This window comes from Dermacentor albipictus, chromosome 3 (genome assembly GCF_038994185.2).
Source record: "Dermacentor albipictus isolate Rhodes 1998 colony chromosome 3, USDA_Dalb.pri_finalv2, whole genome shotgun sequence".
NCBI classification, from domain to species: domain Eukaryota; kingdom Metazoa; phylum Arthropoda; class Arachnida; order Ixodida; family Ixodidae; genus Dermacentor; species Dermacentor albipictus.
The window spans coordinates 179450552-179470066 of record NC_091823.1 but is presented as its reverse complement, the minus strand read 5'-3'; the positions used below and the strand labels follow the sequence as shown (position 1 = coordinate 179470066).

At 46.1% G+C, this 19515-nt stretch overlaps 1 protein-coding gene across 2 annotated transcripts in view; it reads left to right on the top strand.

Moving 5' to 3' along the window:
* LOC135899783 (uncharacterized) overlaps positions 1–19515 on the top strand; it is a 152311-nt gene that overhangs the window by 98672 nt on the left and 34124 nt on the right. For both annotated transcript variants that reach the window (XM_065429115.2, XM_065429114.2), the window contains one exon: positions 16965–17110. In XM_065429115.2, coding sequence (XP_065285187.2) covers positions 16965–17110 — 146 coding nt within the window. The remainder of the gene's footprint in view (positions 1–16964; positions 17111–19515) is intronic.

Here is a 19515-nt window from a genome sequence, read left to right as displayed (position 1 = left end):
TCAGACAAATGGATTGATAGATACACATCTAAAGATATGGGTGGATGGCCAGATGCTTTGTGTTGGAGCAACTACACCGGTCACCTTTTTGTAAACCATTTCATACATAGCAGGCAACGCTAAACTTCTTGCACTGCTGGCAGTTGCGCCAAAAAATCTACAAGAGAGGTATTAATTCAATTTACTATGAAGTCTCATGCATTTATAGAAATGCAGTTAAACCTCGATATAATGAAGTCAATAAAATTGGCAATTTTCTTTGTTATATAGAAATTTCGTTGTATTGAAATTTGATGTTTCATACAAATAAATGCAGTTGCTGAAACCTATCAGCGACTATGCCTATCAGTTCGATATAGAGCATAATTCAATATAAGCCTGCCAAATAATTGGATGTCATAAAACCACATACCACTTATAAAATAACTTAATGATGAAACTAGCTTAGTTTCGCATAAATTAATCCTGCATTTTCTTCTGCTTGGGCAATTTCACTGCCTCCGATGCACGCACTTCCCCACATTGTCTAACGAGTCGGGAGCAGCTGAGGCCGCAACCTTACACATTCGCGCAGAAGCACCGGACTAGTGCGAGTGCACCAATCACTTTGGAGGATGTGTGCAAAGGACTGTCATTGCTTTCCTCATTGTGCCCACTTTCATTTGTGCTCGGTATGATGTTGGCCATGTAGTCTTCGTTTTTGGGCTCTTCTGTGGTCGTGACACCATCATCTGCACTCCCAAACTCGTCCACCGTTGATTCGTCAGCAGCTTCCGAAAATTCTGACAGCTAGCTCCAAACTTCGGCAACACCAACAACGGCTTCGTCGCATTCATCAGAATTTACTATCATCACCGAGCACGTGGAAACCGGCACGTATGAAGAAGCACTTGTACATGGCTGTGCGTATGCGTTGGGCGCCACGAGCACCGGGTCACGAGTTTGGCCGCTTTAGCCCTAATCGTGGTGAGAGTGCTGCTCGGAATCTTGCACGCTGCGGGGACATCCGACTTCTTATCGTGTTCGACCCAATTTATCATTTTGAGCTTCACGACAAAAGGCAAACTCTGCCGCTTCATCACGGCAACACTGCGGCAGAAGGCCCACAAGGTGCAAACACAATGAACCAGAAAAGCAGCGACACAACTCACACTTTTGTCATCTTGCACGACGAGAGCAGAAGAGCCTCTGATTGGCTGTCTGAGCAAGCACTGCGGGCGGGCCAGGATCACTTTCTGTAGGGGGGTGTCGACAACTCGTTTGAGCAGCGCGAGGCAGCGCGGTCATGGTAGGGAGAGGTTCCCGCTACCACGAGGGAAAGCCAACTTCTGGGGGCACTTTTCCGCCGTTGACGTGCGATATATCAGGAGTCGCTGCTATTTTCGTTCGATGTAAGAGTAGTTTTTGCTATATTTACTAATTGTAACTATACCGTGAACAGAAATTGTTCGATATATGGAATAATTCTATATAAATTGGTTCGATATAGTCGGGTTTGAGTGTGCCTTATGCACTAGCTTCGTGTAGAGTTTCCTCTTGCACCAGAGAAGTAAGTTACTCCTACAAAACATCGAGTCCTTGCTCTAAAGAGCAAAATATTTCCACTCTGAAAGCCTGTATTTCTGCTTCAAACCGTGCTTTTTCCTTCTCTGAAAGCTGCTACAAAAAACCAAGCGCCACTTCGGTCACTGAAGCAGCATCTTGCTCAGTCTCCCTGCGGACAGATCATTTTGCTGGACTTTCCGTAGCTCTTGGCTGCTGAAAGTGATTCCAATTAACCCGAAGGGGAGGGGTCTCTTCCCACTCAGGGCTGCAGCCAACCCTACCGCTTGCATCATCGTCAGGGTTCGCATTCGAGATGCTCCTCCTCTCATCCGCTTTGCAGTTCTCTGCTTGCCTGAAGAGCAGAATAACAGGCTTACCCACCTGCGCACTCGCCCTTCTCTCTGCTCGGCGACTTGGCCATCATTTTGCCCCTGACGCATGCTAGCGCAAAGGCACTGCTAGCAGCTGTTGTACTTAGAGGAAGGCTCTCGGTAGAAAATGGGGCACGAGATAGCACGTCAACTACCACATTTGGTGACCCCTGTGTATCATCTAACTGAACTGCACAGATGGCGTGAGCGTGCTCTCAGTGAAGTGGCATTTCCTAGCACTTACAAAGGACAAAGGTCACTGGACCTAGCCAACATAATGTGGCAAGCCCGATTCGCAAAGGCGTACTGACTTGGCTAAGCACAAGCAAAGGCTTCATGAGCCTTTGAATCGGTGTTGATTTTGAGCCTCAGTGTGGGGTCTAGTATCTCACAGCCCGATTTGCAAAGACGTACTGAATCGGCTAAGCACAGCAAAAGACTTAATGAGCCTCTGAATCTATGTTGGACATCAGTGTGGGGTCTAGTATCTCACAGGAGGATCGACCATTACAGGTTCGGGTTTAGCAAGCCACAGGGCTGCATCAGCCATCACATCGCGTAATCTAGTGCACTGCAGTGTGCAGTAGTGGAGGGGGGGAACCGAGCACTGCACACCCAAGAAAATGCTGTATTGCCCTAAGTTAGCCGAAACAGTTTATTTGTCTCCGGTGACGTCCAACACTGCATAAACGCCTGCTCACAGGCTGGTGCAGGAATCAAAGGGGCGCTCGCGCCAAGGGCGAAAAATACATATGGTTGCTGCTAGCATATTGCTGCGGGAGCGTGACTCTTTGTGGCATTCCGCTAGGAAAAGTCCCACCAACTATGCTGCTTGCTCTTGTGTAACCAATGAGCCCACTTGGGAGAGCTCGGGCAATCGTTATCGGCTTAGGCTTCCTATAAGTGCGACTCGGTGTAGTATGGCCATGCATGAACACTGGGCACTGCTCTTTGGCTGTGTGTCCGGAGACGGAGCAAGAACAGGCACACGCACGCTGCAGGTGCAAGGCATCACAGATGAGCTGAAGTTCGATGGCCAAACAAAGAGGCCAGCGGGCGAGATGGAAAACATGTATGTACCGAGTGACGTGCCAGAGAGGGCTCCCCCATGCTCACTCTGGCCGTCGCGCTGGTCACACCGCCATAGCACTGGCGCCACCGCTGTCGACCGTGCAGTGCCTTCTCTGTGAACTGGTACGTGGCAAAGGCTGCCGCTGACAATCGTTGTGAGTGGAAAGGGAGAAGCCTAGGGATGACAGAACAGGTGATGATTGCACAAAGGTGCCACGGTACATCTCCATTCTCACAACGTTAAGTACTACAATAAATTTGGTGGTATTTGAGTATTCGCACTCCTAAGTTCTAACTAAAGCTTTAATTCTGATAAGATGCTATTTGTACACAAGAAACTTAGCCATACATGCACAGTAGCCATAATTCAATTGCATAACAATAAAAACTATAAAAGACAAGTAATAACCACACACTATGGCTAGTAGCTGCCCTCCATGCGTGAGTGTGCCATCTAACAGTCATCATCATCATCGCCATCAGCCTGGTTAAGCCCACTGCAGGGCAAAGGCCTCTCCCATACTTCTCCAACAACCCGGGTCATGTGCTAATTGTGGCCATGCCGTGCCTGCAAACTTCTTAATCTCATCTGCCCACCTAACTTTCTGTCGCCCCCTGCTACGCTTCCCTTCCCTTGGGATCCAGTCCGTAACCCTTAATGACCATCGGTTATCTTCCCTCCTCATTACATGTCCTGCCCATGCCCATTTCTTTTTCTTGATTTCAACTAAGATGTCATTAACTCGCGTTTGTTCCCTCACCCAATCTGCTCTTTTCTTATCCCTTAACGTTACACCTATCATTCTTCTTTCCATAGCTCGTTGCATCGTCCTCAATTTGAGTAGAACCCTTTTCATAAGCCTCCAGGTTTCTGCCCCGTAGGTGAGTACTGGTAAGACACAACTCTAATATACTTTTCTCTAGAGGGATAATGGCAACCTGCTGTTCATGATCTGAGAATGCCTGCCAAATGCTCCCCAGCCCATTCTTATTCTTCTGATTATTTCCTTCTCATGATCCAGATCCGCCGTAACTACCTGCCCTAAGTAGATGTATTCCCTTACGACTTCCAGTGCCTCACTGCCTATTGTAAATTGTTGTTCTCTACCGAGACTGTTAAGCATTACTTTAGTTTTCTGCAGATTAATTTTTAGACCCACTCTTCTGCTTTGCCTCTCCAGGTCAGTGAGCATGCATTGCAATTGGTCCCCTGAGTTACTAAGCAAGGCAATAACATCCGCGAATCGCAATTTACTAAGGTATTCTCCATTAACTTTTATCCCCAATTCTTCCCAATCCAAGTCTCTGAATACCTCCTGTAAGCACGCTGTGAATAGCCATGGAGATATTGTATCTCCCTGCCTAACGCCTTTCTTTATTGGGATTTTGTTGCTTGCTTTATGGAGGACTACGGTGGCTGTGGAGCCGCTATAGATATCTTTCAGTATTTTTACATACGGCTCGTCTACACCCTGATTCCGTAATGCCTCCATGACTGCTGAGGTTTCGACAGAATCGAACGCTTTCTCGTAATCAATGAAAGCTATATATAAGGGTTGGTTATATTCCGCACATTTCTCTATCACCTGATTGATAGTGTGAATATGATCTATTGTTGAGTAGCCTTTACGGAATCCTGCCTGGTCCTTTGCTTGACAGAAGTCTAAGGTGCTCCTGATTCTATTTGCGATTACCTTAGTAAATAGTTTGTAGGCAACGGACAGTAAGCTGATCGGTCTATAATTTTTCAAGTCTTTGGCATCCCCTTTCTTATGGATTAGGATTATGTTAACGTTCTTCCAAGATTCCAGTATGCTCGAGGTCATGAGGCATTGCATATACAGGGTGGCCAGTTTCTCTAGAACAATCTGTTCCCCATCCTTCAACAAATCTGCTGTTACCTGATCCTCCCCAGCTGCCCTCCCCCTTTGCATATCTCCCAAGGCTTTCTTTACTTCTTCCGGGGTTACCTTTGGGATTTCGAATTCGTCTAGACTATTTCCCCTTCCATTATCGTCGTGGGTGCCACTGGTACTGTATAAATCTCTATAGAACTCCTCAGCCACTTGAACTATCTCATCCATATTAGTAATGATATTGCCGGGTTTGTCTCTTAACGCATACATCTGATTCTTGCCAATTCCTAGTTTCTTCTTCACTGTTTTTAGGCTTCCTCCGTTCCTGAGAGCATGCTCAATTCTATCCATATTATACTTCCTTATGTCAGCTGTCTTACGCTTGTGGATTAACTTCGAAAGTTCTGCCAGTTCTATTCTAGCTGTAGGGTTAGATGCTTTCATACATTGGCGTTTCTTGATCAGATCTTTCGTCTCCTGCGATAGTTTGCTGGTATCCTGCCTAACGGAGTTACCACCGACTTCCATTGCACACTCCTTAATGATGCCCACAAGATTGTCATTCATTGTTTCAACACTAAGGTCCTCTTCCTGAGTTAAAGCCGAATACCTGTTCTGTAGCTTGATCTGGAATTCCTCTATTTTCCCTCTTACCGCTAACTCATTAATCGGCTTCTTATGTACCAGTTTCTTCCGTTCCCTCCTCAGGTCTAGGCTAATTCGAGTTCTTACCATCCTGTGGTCATTGGAGCGCACCTTGCCGAGCACGTCCACATGTTGTATGATGCCAGGGTTAGCGCAGAGTATGAGGTCTATTTCATTTCTAGACTCGCCGTTCGGGCTCCTCTACGTCCACTTTCAGCTATCCCGCTTGCGGAAGAAGGTATTCATTATCCTCATATTATTCTGTTCCGCAAACTCTACTAATAACTCTCCCCTGCTATTCCTAGTGCCCATGCCATATTCCCCCACTGCCTTGTCTCCAGCCTGCTTCTTGCCTACTTTGGCATTAAAGTCGCCCATTAGTATAGTGTATTTAGTTTTCACTCTTCCCATCGCCGATTCCACGTCTTCATAGAAGCTTTCGACTTCCTGGTCATCATGACTGGATGTAGGGGCGTAGACCTGTACAATCTTCATTTTGTACCTCTTATTAAGTTTCACAACAAGACCTGCCACCCTCTCGTTAATGCTATAGAATTCCTGTATGTTACCAGCTATATTCTTATTAATGAGGAATCCGACTCCTAGTTCTCTTCTCTCCGCTAAGCCCCGGTAGCACAGGACGTGCCTGCTTTTTAGCACTGTATATGCTTCTTTTGGCCTCCTAACTTCACTGAGCCCTATTATATGCCATTTACTGCCCTCTCATTCCTCCAATAGCACTGCTAGACTCGCCTCACTAGATAACGTTCTAGCGTTAAACGTTGCCAGGTTCATATTCCAATGGCGGCCTGTCCGGAGCCAGTGATTCTTAGCACCTTCTGCTGCGCCGCAGGTCTGACCGCCGCCGCGATCAGTTGCTTCGCAGCTGCTGGGGACTGAGGGCCGGGGTTTGATTGTTGTGTTCATATAGGAGGTTGTGGCCAAGTACTGCACCAGGGTGGCCAATCCTGCTCTGGTGAGGGAGTGCGTTACCGGTTCTGGTCACCGGGATCAGGCCACACTCCAGGCCTGTTTGTGCAATTTCATCAACACGCGGATTTTTTTTTTTTTTATCCGGTGGAAAATTGCCGGCACCGGGATTCGAACCACGGACCTCTTGCACGCGAGGCGGGTGTTCTACCTCTACGCCACCGCTGCATGCACCGCTGCCATCTAACAGTAGAGTGCTTATAATGTTAAGTCACTGGGGCTGCGAATATCTGCACTATAAGCAGTGCCGCACTGTAGCTAAAACAATTTTTCAAAGGCTACTCATATGCAAAAGGTGTAGACAAAGCAGCCACATGTATCCTATAATCGAAGCATACAATCAGGATGTTTGTGTCTGTTTAAACTTACAAACATTGAAGGGTTAGTGTCAGAGGAGCCACCGTCTTCTCATGAAGCCGGCTGAGTAACACAGCTAGAAAAAAAAAATGAAGAGGAAAGTTGGTCGCCAACTAATTTTCAGACTTCAACACGACACTGCCACCAACTCCACAGAACCATTGTGGAATGGTGACCGAAATTTTGTACTGATCTGCATGCACAGTGTCGAAAACAGGGTCACGTTGAACCAAGTTGCCACTATTCAAATGCTGCCCATGCCACCCATGCCCTCACTTTCATCGTGGAGGTAGTTCCTACTTTTCCAAGTGACATACAGTGACTGTAAAGTGTGACTCGGCACCAAACTGCAACTTTGTTTGACAGCTACCAACTGTGCTGCATTGGTTAGGCCCAAACATGCCGTCACGGGATGCACGCCTTCTATCTATTTGTACCCGTAAATTAAATGGTGATCAGGCTTGAAATCACTCTCATGGATTGAGCTAACGGCGGCATCTTTGAAGCGGAGTTTGCGTCCATGGGCAGTCAACTGACAGTGAAAGCGCATGTGTGTACCCAACGTTCTGAACGGAATTTGCGGAACAGAGCTTGAACGGACAGCTTCATAGGGTCATGGTCTCACGCCCGATATCTGCACTTCGCAATGATGTACATCACAACTGTGAACATGAAATGCACCTGCTGTTAAGCTTTAAAATAGGTAATATTTCAATAAAATGCAACACAGAGAGGAATTCTGTTAACGATTTCTCCGCAGTGCTGGAGTTTTAAAAAACAACAAATTGATTTTACCGTTGTAATTATTTTTTATTTGCCTTCATTATTGAGACATTTTTGCAGCCCTGTCCATGTCATAAAAAGATCAATTGGTGGCTGCATTCATTTTCCACACACAAACTGAAGAGCCAGAATGTGACAATGCACACATGTGCGGTAAGGAATTTGCACCACTGACAAGCAGCTGGATCAGAGGTTTCTCTGTTGCCTGGGCAACCCTTGTGTGCCTTCAGAATACATATGTGCGTTGCTGCCATGGCTGTTTTCTTTTTTCGTTTCCCTGTTTGTTCGCTTCACGTTTTCTCCTCCTTCACATAGTTCTCCCCTCGGCCGGCACACCTCATTGAGAAACAAACTTGCTGCCTTGCTTGTCTGCATGTAAAGCAGATTGCTGTGCGCGTGTGTGTGCGCATGTGTGTTTGTGTGTGTTGGTTATCACAATCATGTCATTGCTGATTTGCTTTCTTAGCATTCAAAGACAATAACAGAAGTACAGAACCAAGCATGGCCCTATTGCAAATGGCTTGTATGGCTTGTATATCAAACTGTTATCATGGGGTGCGCTTACTTAAAGATGAATTGATGAAAAGGGGCCACGCCGGTACCGAGCCGTTGCAATGACAAGCACACTTGGTTCTCTTGTTCCTCCGTTCTTCCTGTAGCTATAGCTTAACACTCCTCCCTTCACAGACGAAGCCCCCTGGTCGAGCAACTGTTACGTCTACTCAGAGTCTCGGGGATAACAGTGTTTCAGGCGGGCGATGTGAACAAGCTGCGTCTTCGTAGACCGGTAGCCATTAGAAACGAGATGAGCAATCAAATAGGCCTTATCACTTAGGTGATTGGTGATGACAAAGGCCTGGTGTAACAAGCCAGAAACTTCTGGCACAGGCCGCGGTTACAAAGTGGTGTCCGAAGCCATACTATGTCCCCTTTGTCGTACGACACATTCTTATAGCGTGAATCGTAGCTGATCTTGGAGCAGTCCTGGAATGCCAACGTACGTAGCTGAGATATGTGGCGTGCTTACTCAGCACGGCTGAGAGTCTGGGCAATAGAAGAGTCCGCACGAGGAGCAAAAGGTAGAATGGTGTCAAGGAAGCTACGGGGTGGTCTGACATAAATAATATAGAAAGGACAGTAGCGAGTAGTTTCATGCTTTGGAGTGTTGTAGGCGTATGTGATAAAAGGCAAGATATCATCCCAATTTTTGTGCCTGGAATTGACGTATATCGAAGCACGTTGGTCAAAGTTCTGTTAGTGCACTCAACAAGACCATTTGTCTGCGGGTGATACAGGGTTGCATGGCAAAACTGGCCAGCACAGACACACAACAGCTCTTCGACTACATCGGCCACAAACTGGTGACCAGGATCGCTTGCAATAACATGAGGGGGTCCATGACGCAGTATAACGGAGGACAGGAGGAAGCTCGAAACCTCAAGAGCTGTTGTGGCAGTTGGCATCGCTGCAGTTTTGGCATAATGCGTCAGATGGTTGACGCAGACTATAATCCAACGGTTGTCGTGTTGAGCGTGGAAATGGGCTGAGAAGGTCCTTTCCAACCATTTCGAAAGAAAATGATGGCACCACAGGGTGAAGGAGTCCGACCGGAGCAGTACAGTGGAACCCCGATTTTACGTCCCCCGGTTTTGCGACGACCTTGGTTTTACGACAGATTCGCCCAGTCTTGGCAAAGTCCCCATAGAAGCAATGCATTAAAAACCCCACTTATTCGACGCAATTTTCCGCCTGACCCGCATTATACGACGACCCTCGTGAAGTGTGGGACGGTATGGCAGACGAAAGAAGAGTGCCGCGGGTCTCTTTCCTCGCTCCGTCTCTCTGCACGCGGAGCCTTGACACCGCTCGCCCGCGACGCTCGCTGTGCTTCTCCACAATCACTTTCTCCCTCTCATCTTGGTGGCGTCGCGTTGGGGAAGCGTTTCTTCACCCCCCCCCCCCCCCCCAACAGCAGCCGCCCGCGACGGCCGCTGTGCTGAAATAGCTCCTTTTCTTCTCCACAATCACTTTTACCCTCTCTTCTCGGCGGCGTCGCCTCTTGTTGCGTTGGGGAAGCGTATCTCTCCTTCCAGTTTCCCAGCAGCAGATCGCCGATAAGGTAGCATGGAGAGGCCTAGGTTTATCGCACGTGTTCTTCGTTGTACTCCTAGCGACCAGCGTTCAGCTGAGGTTTTGAGTTGTGTAGAGCAATGCGACGCATGGTGTCCCAAAAGCAAACCGTTCTGTCGCTGGGCGATAAGCTGAATATTATTGAGGCAGCGGAAAAGTGGCATGGAGCCATGAAAGCCAGCATTGCCCGGGACCTAAGATACTCGAATCTTCATTAAAGATGATCCTGGTAAACAAAGCGGTGATATTGCAGAATGCCAACAAGTCCGGGCTCAAGCCGAAACCGCTGCCACACCGGACGAGGACAACGACGACGCCACAGATGTTGTGCCTGTGCCTACCACGTTTGCTGAGGTGCTGCGGCACATAGACGCCGTCCGGAAATTCATCTGTGCACGCGATGCCACAGAGAACCTTCTCTTCTTGGACGTTGCCCAACTCGAGCGAAAGCTCTTGCTTCACGGATCAAACAAGGTCCAAAAGAAACTTACCGACTTTTTTTAATGTTCGCGCCGGCTGCTGGGAATCGCGGCAGTGGGCAACGGAGTGCCATAAAGGTTCATTTGAATAAAGCATGATTGGTACCTGTACTGCAGCATTAATTCTTATCGCATTTACTTTTTTGGCAATTTGGGTTTCTAAGCCCTGCAGAGTATATTAGTAGTTTACACTGAAGTTTTTCGTAAATTTGTCGTGCAACATGAGTAGTACCTTTATAGGCATAATTTATGTTCAGATTTTACTACGCTTTTCTGCGGTCACAAGAAAGTCGTATAATCGGGGTTCCACTGTATTAGGGCGCTTGTATTGATGGCACTTGTTACAACTGGCCACATACTTTTCTATATCCCGTCGCATACTAGTCCAGTAGAATCGGCCCTGAATGTGGTGGTATGTTCTGGTGAAACCTAGGTGCCCAGTGGTCAAGTCACCATGCATAGCACGGAGTACGTGGGTTTTGAAATTCTTTGGGACCACTAAGAGGAGGCGGGCGCCATCAGCCGCATAATTCTTGTAGAACAGGCCATCTTGGAGGACAGCCATTTTTACCTATTGGTTGAGCAGCTGAGGTGAAGAGGGCATCCAGGCTGCGATCGTCACGCTGCTCTTACCGAAATGTGGCCAGGTTGGGAAAAAGAATGTCATCGATGGCGGCTGGCAACTCATCAAAATTGTCAGTGTCACATGCACTTGTTGGTAGAGGGAGCCTTGAAAGACAATACGCGTCCACACGACGTCGGCCACTCTTGTCATCATCATCATCGTCATCATCAGCCTGGCTATGCCCACTGCAGGGCACAGGCCTGTCCCATATTTCTCCAACTACCCCAGTCATGTGCCAATTGTGGCCATGTTGTCCCTACAAACTTCTTAATCTCATCTGTACCCCTGACTTTCTGGCAACCCCTGCTACGCTTCCCTTCTCTTGGAATACAGTCCGTAACTCTTAATGACCATCGATTGTCTTCCCTCCTCATTACATGCCCTGCCCGTGCCCATTTCTTTTTCTTGATTTCAAGTAAGATGTCATTTCCTCGCATTTGTTCTCTCACCCAATCAGCTCTCTTCTTATTTCTTAACGTTACACCCACCATTCTTTCCATAGCTCGTTGCGTCGTCCTCAATTTAAGTAGCACCCTATTCATAAGCCTCCAGGTTACTGCCGCGTAGATGAGTACTGGTAAGACACAGCTGTTATACACTTTTCTCTTGAGGGATAAAGGCAACCTGCTGTTCATGATCTGAGAATGCCTGCCAAATGCACCCCAGCCGATTCTTATTCTTCTGATTATTTCAGTCTCATGATGATCCAGATATGCGGTCACTACCTGCCCTAAGTAGATGTATTCCTTTACCACTTCCAGTGCCTCGCTACCTCTCGTAAACTGCTGTTCTCTTCTGAGACTGTTAAACATTGCTTTAGTTTTCTGCGGACTAATTTTTAGACCCACCCTTCTGCTTTGCCTGTCCAGGTCAGTGAGCATGCATTGAAATTGGTCCCCTGAGTTACTAAGCAAGGCAATATCATCAGCGAATCGCAAGTTGCTAAGGTATTCTTCATTATTCTTATCCCCAATTCTTCCCAATCCAGGTCTCTGAATACCTCCTGTAAACACGCTGTGAATAGCATTGGAGATATTGTATCTCCCTGCCTGGTGCCCTTCTTTATTGAGATTTTGTTGCTTTTTTTATGGAGGACTACGGCGGCTGTGGAGCCGCTATAGATGTCTTTCAGTATTTTTACATACGGCTTGTCTACTGCCTCATTCAGTAATGCCTGCATGACTGCTGAGGTTTCGACTGAATCAAACGCTTTCTCGTAATCAATGAAAGGGTTGGTTATATTCCGTACATTTCTCAATCACCTGATTGATAGTGTGAATATGGTCTATTGTTGAGTAGCCTTTATGAAATCCTGCCTGGTCCTTTGGTTGACAGAGCTCTAAGGTGTTCCTGATTCTATTTGCGATTACCTTAGTAAATACTTTGTAGGCCACGGACAGTAAGCTGATCGGTCTATAATTTTTCATGTTTTTGGTGTCCCCTTTCTTATGAATGAAGATTATGTTGGCGTTCTTCCAAGATACTGGTACGCTCGAGGTCATGAGGCATTTCGTATACAGGGCGGCCAGTTTTCCTAGAACAATCTGCCCACCATCCTTCAACAAATCTGCTATTACCTGGTCCTCCCCAGCTGCCTTCCTTCTTTACATAGCTCTCAAGGCTTTCTTTACTTCTTCCGGCATTACTTGTGGGATCTCATATTCCTCTGGACTATTCTCTCTTCCATTATAGTTGTGGGTGCCACTAGTACTGTATAAATCTCTATAGAACTCCTGAGCCACTTGAACTACCTTATCCATATTAGTAATGATATTGCTGGCCTTGTTTCTTAATGCATACTTCTGATTCTTGCCAATTCCTAGTTTCTTCTTCACTGCTTTTAGGCTTCCTCCATTTCTGAGAGCATGTTCAATTCTGTCCAAATTACACTTCCTTATGTCAGCGGTCTTATGCTTGTTGACTAACTTGAAAAGTTCTGTCAGTTCTATTCTAGCTGTACGGTTAGAGGCTTTCATACATCGGCATTTCTTGATCAGATCTTTCGTCTCCTGCGATAGCTTACTGGTATCCTGTCTTACGGAGTTACCACCGACTTCTATTGCACACTCCTTGATGATGCCCATAAGATTGTTGTTCATTGTGTCAACACTAAAGTCCTCTTCCTGAGTTAAAGCCGAATACCTGTTCTGTAGCTTGATCCGGAATTCCTCTATTTTCCCTCTTACCGCCAACTCATTGATCGGCTTCTTATGTACCAGTTTCTTCCATTCCCTTCTCAAGTCTAGGCTAATTCGATATCTTACCATCCTGTGGTCATAGCAGCACACCTTGCCGAGCACGTCCACAATATTGTAACAATGTTAATAAAACAACGATATTTATTAAGGGCAAACTTGTGCCCACAAGTAAAAGTCACTGCGGTCATGAAGAAATCCCCGGCAGTCGCATTCTCAAAACTGGCCTCGAACCGTCTTCCTCTTTCTTCTTGCATGACACCTCGTGCACATGGTGCATGCGAGCCGGGTCCAACCGGCTGCCCGTGCCACGAAGATCGCTGCCTGTTGCTGAACACCACAGTACGGCGTGCACAGTGTCCAATACGAAGGGCGCGCAACTTGAATGCGACCAAGTTGTCGTGGCAATATTGTATGATGCGAGGGTTAGCGCAGAGTAAAGTCCATTTCATTTCTAGTTTTGCCATTCATGCTCCTCCACATTCACTTTCAGTTATCCCACTTGTGGAAGAAGGTATTCATTATCTGCAAATTATTCCGTTCTGCAAACTCTACTAATAACTCTCCCCTGCTATTCCTATAACCTACGCCATATTCCCCCACTGACTTGTCTCCAGCCTGCTTCTTGCCTACCTTGGCATTGAAGTTGCCCATGAGTGCAGTGTATTTTGATTTGACTTTACCCATCGCCTATTCCACGTCTTCATAGAAGCTTTCGACTTCCTGGTCATCATGACTGGATGTAGGGGCGTAGACTTGTACGATCTTCTATTTGTACCTGTTATTAAGTTTCACAGCAAGACCTGCAACCCTCTCGTTAATGCTATAGAATTCCTGTATGTTACCAGCAATATCCTTATTAACGAGGAATCCAACTCCTTGTTCTCATCTCTCCGCTAAGCCCCGGTAGCACAGTATGTGCCTGCGTTTTAGCACTGTATATGCTTCATTTGTCCTCCTAACCTCATTGAGCCCTATTATATCCCATTTAATGCCCGCTAATTCATCCAATAGCACTGCTAGACTCACCTCACTACATAACATTCTAGTGTTAAATGTTGCCAGGTTCAGATTCTAATGACGGCCTGTCTGGATCCAGAGATTGTTGGCGCTCTCTGTTGCATCACAGGTCTGGCTGCCGCCGTGGTCGGTTGCTTCGCAGCTGCTGTGGACTGAGGGCCGGGGTTTGATTGTTGTATTCATATAGGAGGTTGTGGCCAAGTACTGCACCACGGTGGCCAATCCTGCTCTGGTGAGGGAGTGTTTTACCGGTTCTGGTCACCAGGATCAGGCCGCACTCCAAGTCTGTTTATGCAATTTTATTAACACATGGATTTTTTGTTTTTTTTACTCCAGTGCAAAATTGCGCGGTGCTGCAATTTGAACCACGGTTCTCGTGCACGCGAGGTGGATGCTCTACCTCTACGCCATCGCTGCATCTTCATTTGTACGCAATCGTAGTTGGTGTTTCTTTTCTCCTTCAGCATTTGTGGAATGTGGAGGCGTGAATTTGTTCCTCCCAGATACACTGTCAATCAGGAATTTTACTTGGCAGTATTAGCCCTTTGAGGGTCAAGTTTTTTTGCCAAATGCAAACCTCCAGGGTTGGATTTTTTTGTTGCAGATTTTAAATCTCCAGATGGACCTATTTTGGAAAAAATCTCACATTTTTTTAGAGTGGCCATAAGGTGACAAAAAAAATTTCTGTTGGTAAACGTGCATTGTTTATTCATGAATACAGATGGGCTTCCATGAATACTTATAAATAAGAATAATAAGTAGATAAACTGAAGTAGATATAATCTGATGTGGCACTTGGGTAGTATCGGAGCAATTGCTGCTCGACTCACTTGCAGCAGAGCAATCAGTATGCACGCCCGTAGTGTAATCAAACGTGGTGGGTGAGCGCACACAAGAAAACTCTATTGCTGTGCCCCCGTGAGAAAAACCAAACAAGTCCCATACTTGCAGTAATCCTTCCTTCTGTTGCCAACGAGGGGCTATCAATTTTTCCTAGCCGAGTCTCTAGAAAAGAAACGAAGGCGATGCAGCATCGTTTGTATATGGTGGCATCATTTGTATATACCAGCGCCTTCCTGTGAATGGATGTAATCGCACCCCTGTGTGCCACAGAAGAGCGAGCATCTAGCGGTGACCCTTTGAGAGATTAAAAACCAGATAGACATCTGTTTTTAGGAGTGCAACAAATGGAAAGAGCCCGCGAGACGAAACCAAAACTAACCGCTGAGTGCCCTCGTGTGTGCGGATGCGTGAGCAATCGATGAAATTCTAGCGTAAGGAAGCCATGCAATGAAAACCAAGAAACTATGAAGCGTAAAAAAACTAAATATCATTGTATTCATACAGGGTGGCAGCGCTTGCTGGGCAACAAATAGTTTGAAAATCAGCACAGTATTCAAACATACAGACATCGCCGTAAATTTATGGCATCGACCATTTAGAACTTGTACATGGTGCCATATATTTACGGCATTGACCCTAAAAGCGTCAAGAAAGGCAATCAAGAAAGAATGTGTGAAGGAAATGCATGAAATTAAGCATTGCAAGTGATTGGTTTCTTCATCACTACAGCGCCACTGCTTTGGCTATGATGTGGTATTGAGCCTGTCAGGAGTGGGCCAGCATTACCCACGCCCCCATTCATCGGACTAAGCGTCCTGTAATGTTTTATTTGTAAAGAAGAAAATTTAACTGAACAAGGTTTACCATTGTGCATTATGTGACGATAACTTCACAGGGGTCACTGAACATTGTTAAGTTTAAGGAGTTCCAGAGCTGCTTCAGATAGGAGAAGAAAAAGTTGAACAAGTGTATTGACTCCGTCGGACATTATTTGAAAGAGAACTAAGTGATTTTTGTTCTTTTGAAATGATCCGTTTTATTTTTTATTTATTATTATAGTCCCCCCTTGTATGAAATATAAAACGACTGAACTTTAAAACACCCCACAGCACATTGTTCGGTCTCGCGGACTACGTTTGCACTGGTGCATGTAAGCTTGGGTACTGCTACAAGCAGAAAGAGGGAAGTTTTATTTGGTCACGTTGCCCATGCTTACCCGAAATGGGAAGGATGCTGCTGACCTAATGCTGCTGGTTGATGCAGCAGTCACCAGACAAGACAAGCTGTGGCTGGCAAGCCAGCACATATGCATGTATGCCATGCATATGTTGCACATGCAACATTTCTTGCCTAACATAATAAATAGCGACATGTTCTTGTGTGATGTTGTTGTTTCCGTTACGAAATTTTATTGGTCAGCAATTATCAGCCAGCTCCACACATTCTCCATGTTGACACAAGCTGCGATGAAGTGAGAGAAGTGCTGGACAATGAAACTTGTAAACCCATGATCATTTTTCTGGCTGAAAGAGGTCAACCTTTATTTGTCATCAGATGCAGATTTGGTGCAAGCTTTTACCGTACTATCCCCTGCCTATATCTATTACAGTGGCCGAAACATGGACTGATGTGTTTCCATGTGTAAAGCACTGCCTCCACATGCTTTCCTGGCCACTTGCGGCGACTTTTCTTCCCCGTGACAAATACTTTCTTTTTTTACTTACAAATATGTGGTCTTTCAGGCAATCCCTGCCAAGGCTGCATATTTCCTTAAATAATTGCCTTATGATAGTGTGGATAGTATATTCTTCTATTGGGTCCCCCAACTGCTTTCTCACCTTATAATCTTGACAGCCTTATAATTGTGAAAATCGGTGCCTTTAAATTTTGCATTAGGCAACTGTCAGATGCATAGAATATAAGTACATATAATTGGTTATTAGCTGAAAGAAGCTCAACTTTACAGCAAATTCAAGGTTAGAGAAGAAGTTGCTTTACAGTTGCCCATGCCTTCCAGTGGTGGATTGTGTCTTCTGTGCCCGCGCTGTGTGCAGGCTCTACCAGGAGGAGCAGGCGCAGGCCCTGGAACGGCTGCGGCATCGCACAGCACGAGATCGGGATGCCCTCTGGCAGATGCTCTTCAGCAGCAGCACTGGTGGCCGCCGTAGGCAGCGGGTGCCCTCTAGGGACCGGTATTTGGGTGCGTGGCAGCCTCCATGCTTGGCTTGCAGTGAATATCTATTGCATGAACAAGGGAGTCGGGTACACTGCACTCTTATGGCTAACGCACTGGCTCATTCACAGTGAAATTTTGCTCTAGCCCTTGTACAGTCGGCTGCCACTAATTCAACCCTTGCGGGACTACAAGATTTGGTTGAATTATCCAAAAAGTCAAATTAACAAACGGCGGCAAAGTGACCAAATTCAAATATACAATATACGCTCCTTATAATGCAGTAAATGGGCTGATAAAAACGTGGGAGAAAAATGCGCTCGTGTAGCCACGGCCATGTCGGCTCACCCAACTTTTGCATTTGCTGCAGTTTACCTCCAGGATAGGGTGCGTGTGCTGCCAACAGCTATGCATAGCCACGGCAGGGCTCGAAGAGGATACTGGCGCTCACCTATGCCCGCGTTCACCCTGGCACCTTTATTATTATTATTGTTATTATGACCTGTCATTTTTAGCACCTTCCCCCACATTTGTCTAGCACGCACTTTATCACAGTACTGCGCACTCGCCCCCCTCTCCAGCCCCCCTTGCTAGCATGGAAAAACAATCAAGCCACTATCCCTGTCGGCTCACCCTTCTATGTCTCTCCTTGCACCCACAAGTACAGTAGAACCTCATTCGTAGGTCTTGGAAAAAAAAAAATGCGAGGAAAAGCGTACTAACCAGAAAAATGCACGGTCTAAAGTAACTGAAGCTGATTGACAGAAAAAACATTTTAATCAGGGAAACGCACGATCCGAATTGACTAAAAAAATTGGACAGACTAAACTGTTGTTGACATCTACATAATGTGAAGTGTCGCGCGAATCGTTGCCGCACGAGACACTGACGCATGTCTAGCTGGGCATGCTCCGGTAGCCAGAGACGCGTTTGGTTGTTTTCCTATTGCATGGTGTTTTAGGAGGGTGACGGGAAACCGAAACGAAACCGAGCAGGTGGGCGACGCTGGATGCAGCCGAAGGAAAACGTGAAGCCCACATTGCGCCTCCCGTAGCAGGGAATGGCGGCATGTTTGGATTGTCATCTACAAAAAGTGTGTGGTACGCTGCTAATGGCACTACACACCACGCGTTGCAAAACAGATAAGTGAAGATGATTATCGCAATAGGTTCGGTGGTGATATCTGTGAATGCGGCATGCGACAACCTGGCGAGAGATTTTCTGGAACTGGAATAAGAAACTGTGTGTGCCTTGGTTTTCACGTGAGACGGGCGGCTATATACTGCTCTCCATTGCGTGGACTCGCACCTTTCCTTGTTCACACGAGATCTAGTGGCTGAAACGTGTGTGCGATCACAGTCTAGAGCAGGGAATGGCAGCGCGCTTCAGTTATTCGCTATTAAAAGCGTGCGCTAGGCTTTGCATGGCACCACACGCTGTGGAACAGATAGGCGATAAGATTGGCGGTGATAGCTGTGAATGCCACGTGCGCCGACCCCAGAGAAGATTGACTGGTACCGAAATGAGAAACAGTATGGGCCAGCATTTTCACGAAAGATGGGCGGGCAAGTATTACGGTGAAGCTGCCGCCCCGGTGGGCAGCTATGTACTGTTCTCGATTGCGCGCACCTTGCTTATTTTCTTGTTTACACGGGATGTAGTGGCTGGAAAATGTATCATATGATCGCAGTTTGGTGACATACTCAACGTTGGTGCCAAAAAATCATGTTTTCCAGGAATGTATTAACCAGTAAAAAAATGAGCGTTACTGTTTTGGGTAATTTTTATTTTCTCGATCGCGAATTTTCGCGCCGTGAAAACGTACATGATGGGAATGTACCAACAAGGATCTAGTGCATACGGGGCATGGGGCATGATAGGATCTTATCGCATTATGACTTTATACGAAACGTGATGGCGAGAGGGCCTTGCTGCTATGCTTCAGTGCGTGCTCTTTGTCACATAACACGCCTCATGTAGTTCAACCATTTCACCATCTTCACCCATGGCACTGTCCATTTATTGCCTCTGTATTCCTTCGTGGCAGCACTGAAATTTCATTAACATTGAAATTGTGTATAAACACACTTTGTCATATTTAGGTTCCAAATAAATGGTGTGCTGTATAAACAAAAATTATAGACAGGTAAATATGTCTTATAACGGGAATTTCACTATAAATTGAAGTTATTGCCTCTGTATTCCTTCATGGCAGCACTGAAATTTCATTAACATTGAAATTGTGTATAAACACACTTTGTCATATTTAGGTTCAAAATAAATGGTGTCCTGTATAAACAAAAATTATAGACAGGTAAATATGTCTTATAACAGGAATTTCACTATAAATTGAAGTTTGTCATATCAAGGTTTAACTGTAGTCAGTTCTAAACTACCTTGGCAAACTTTGTCAAAGATTGCCAATTGTCAAA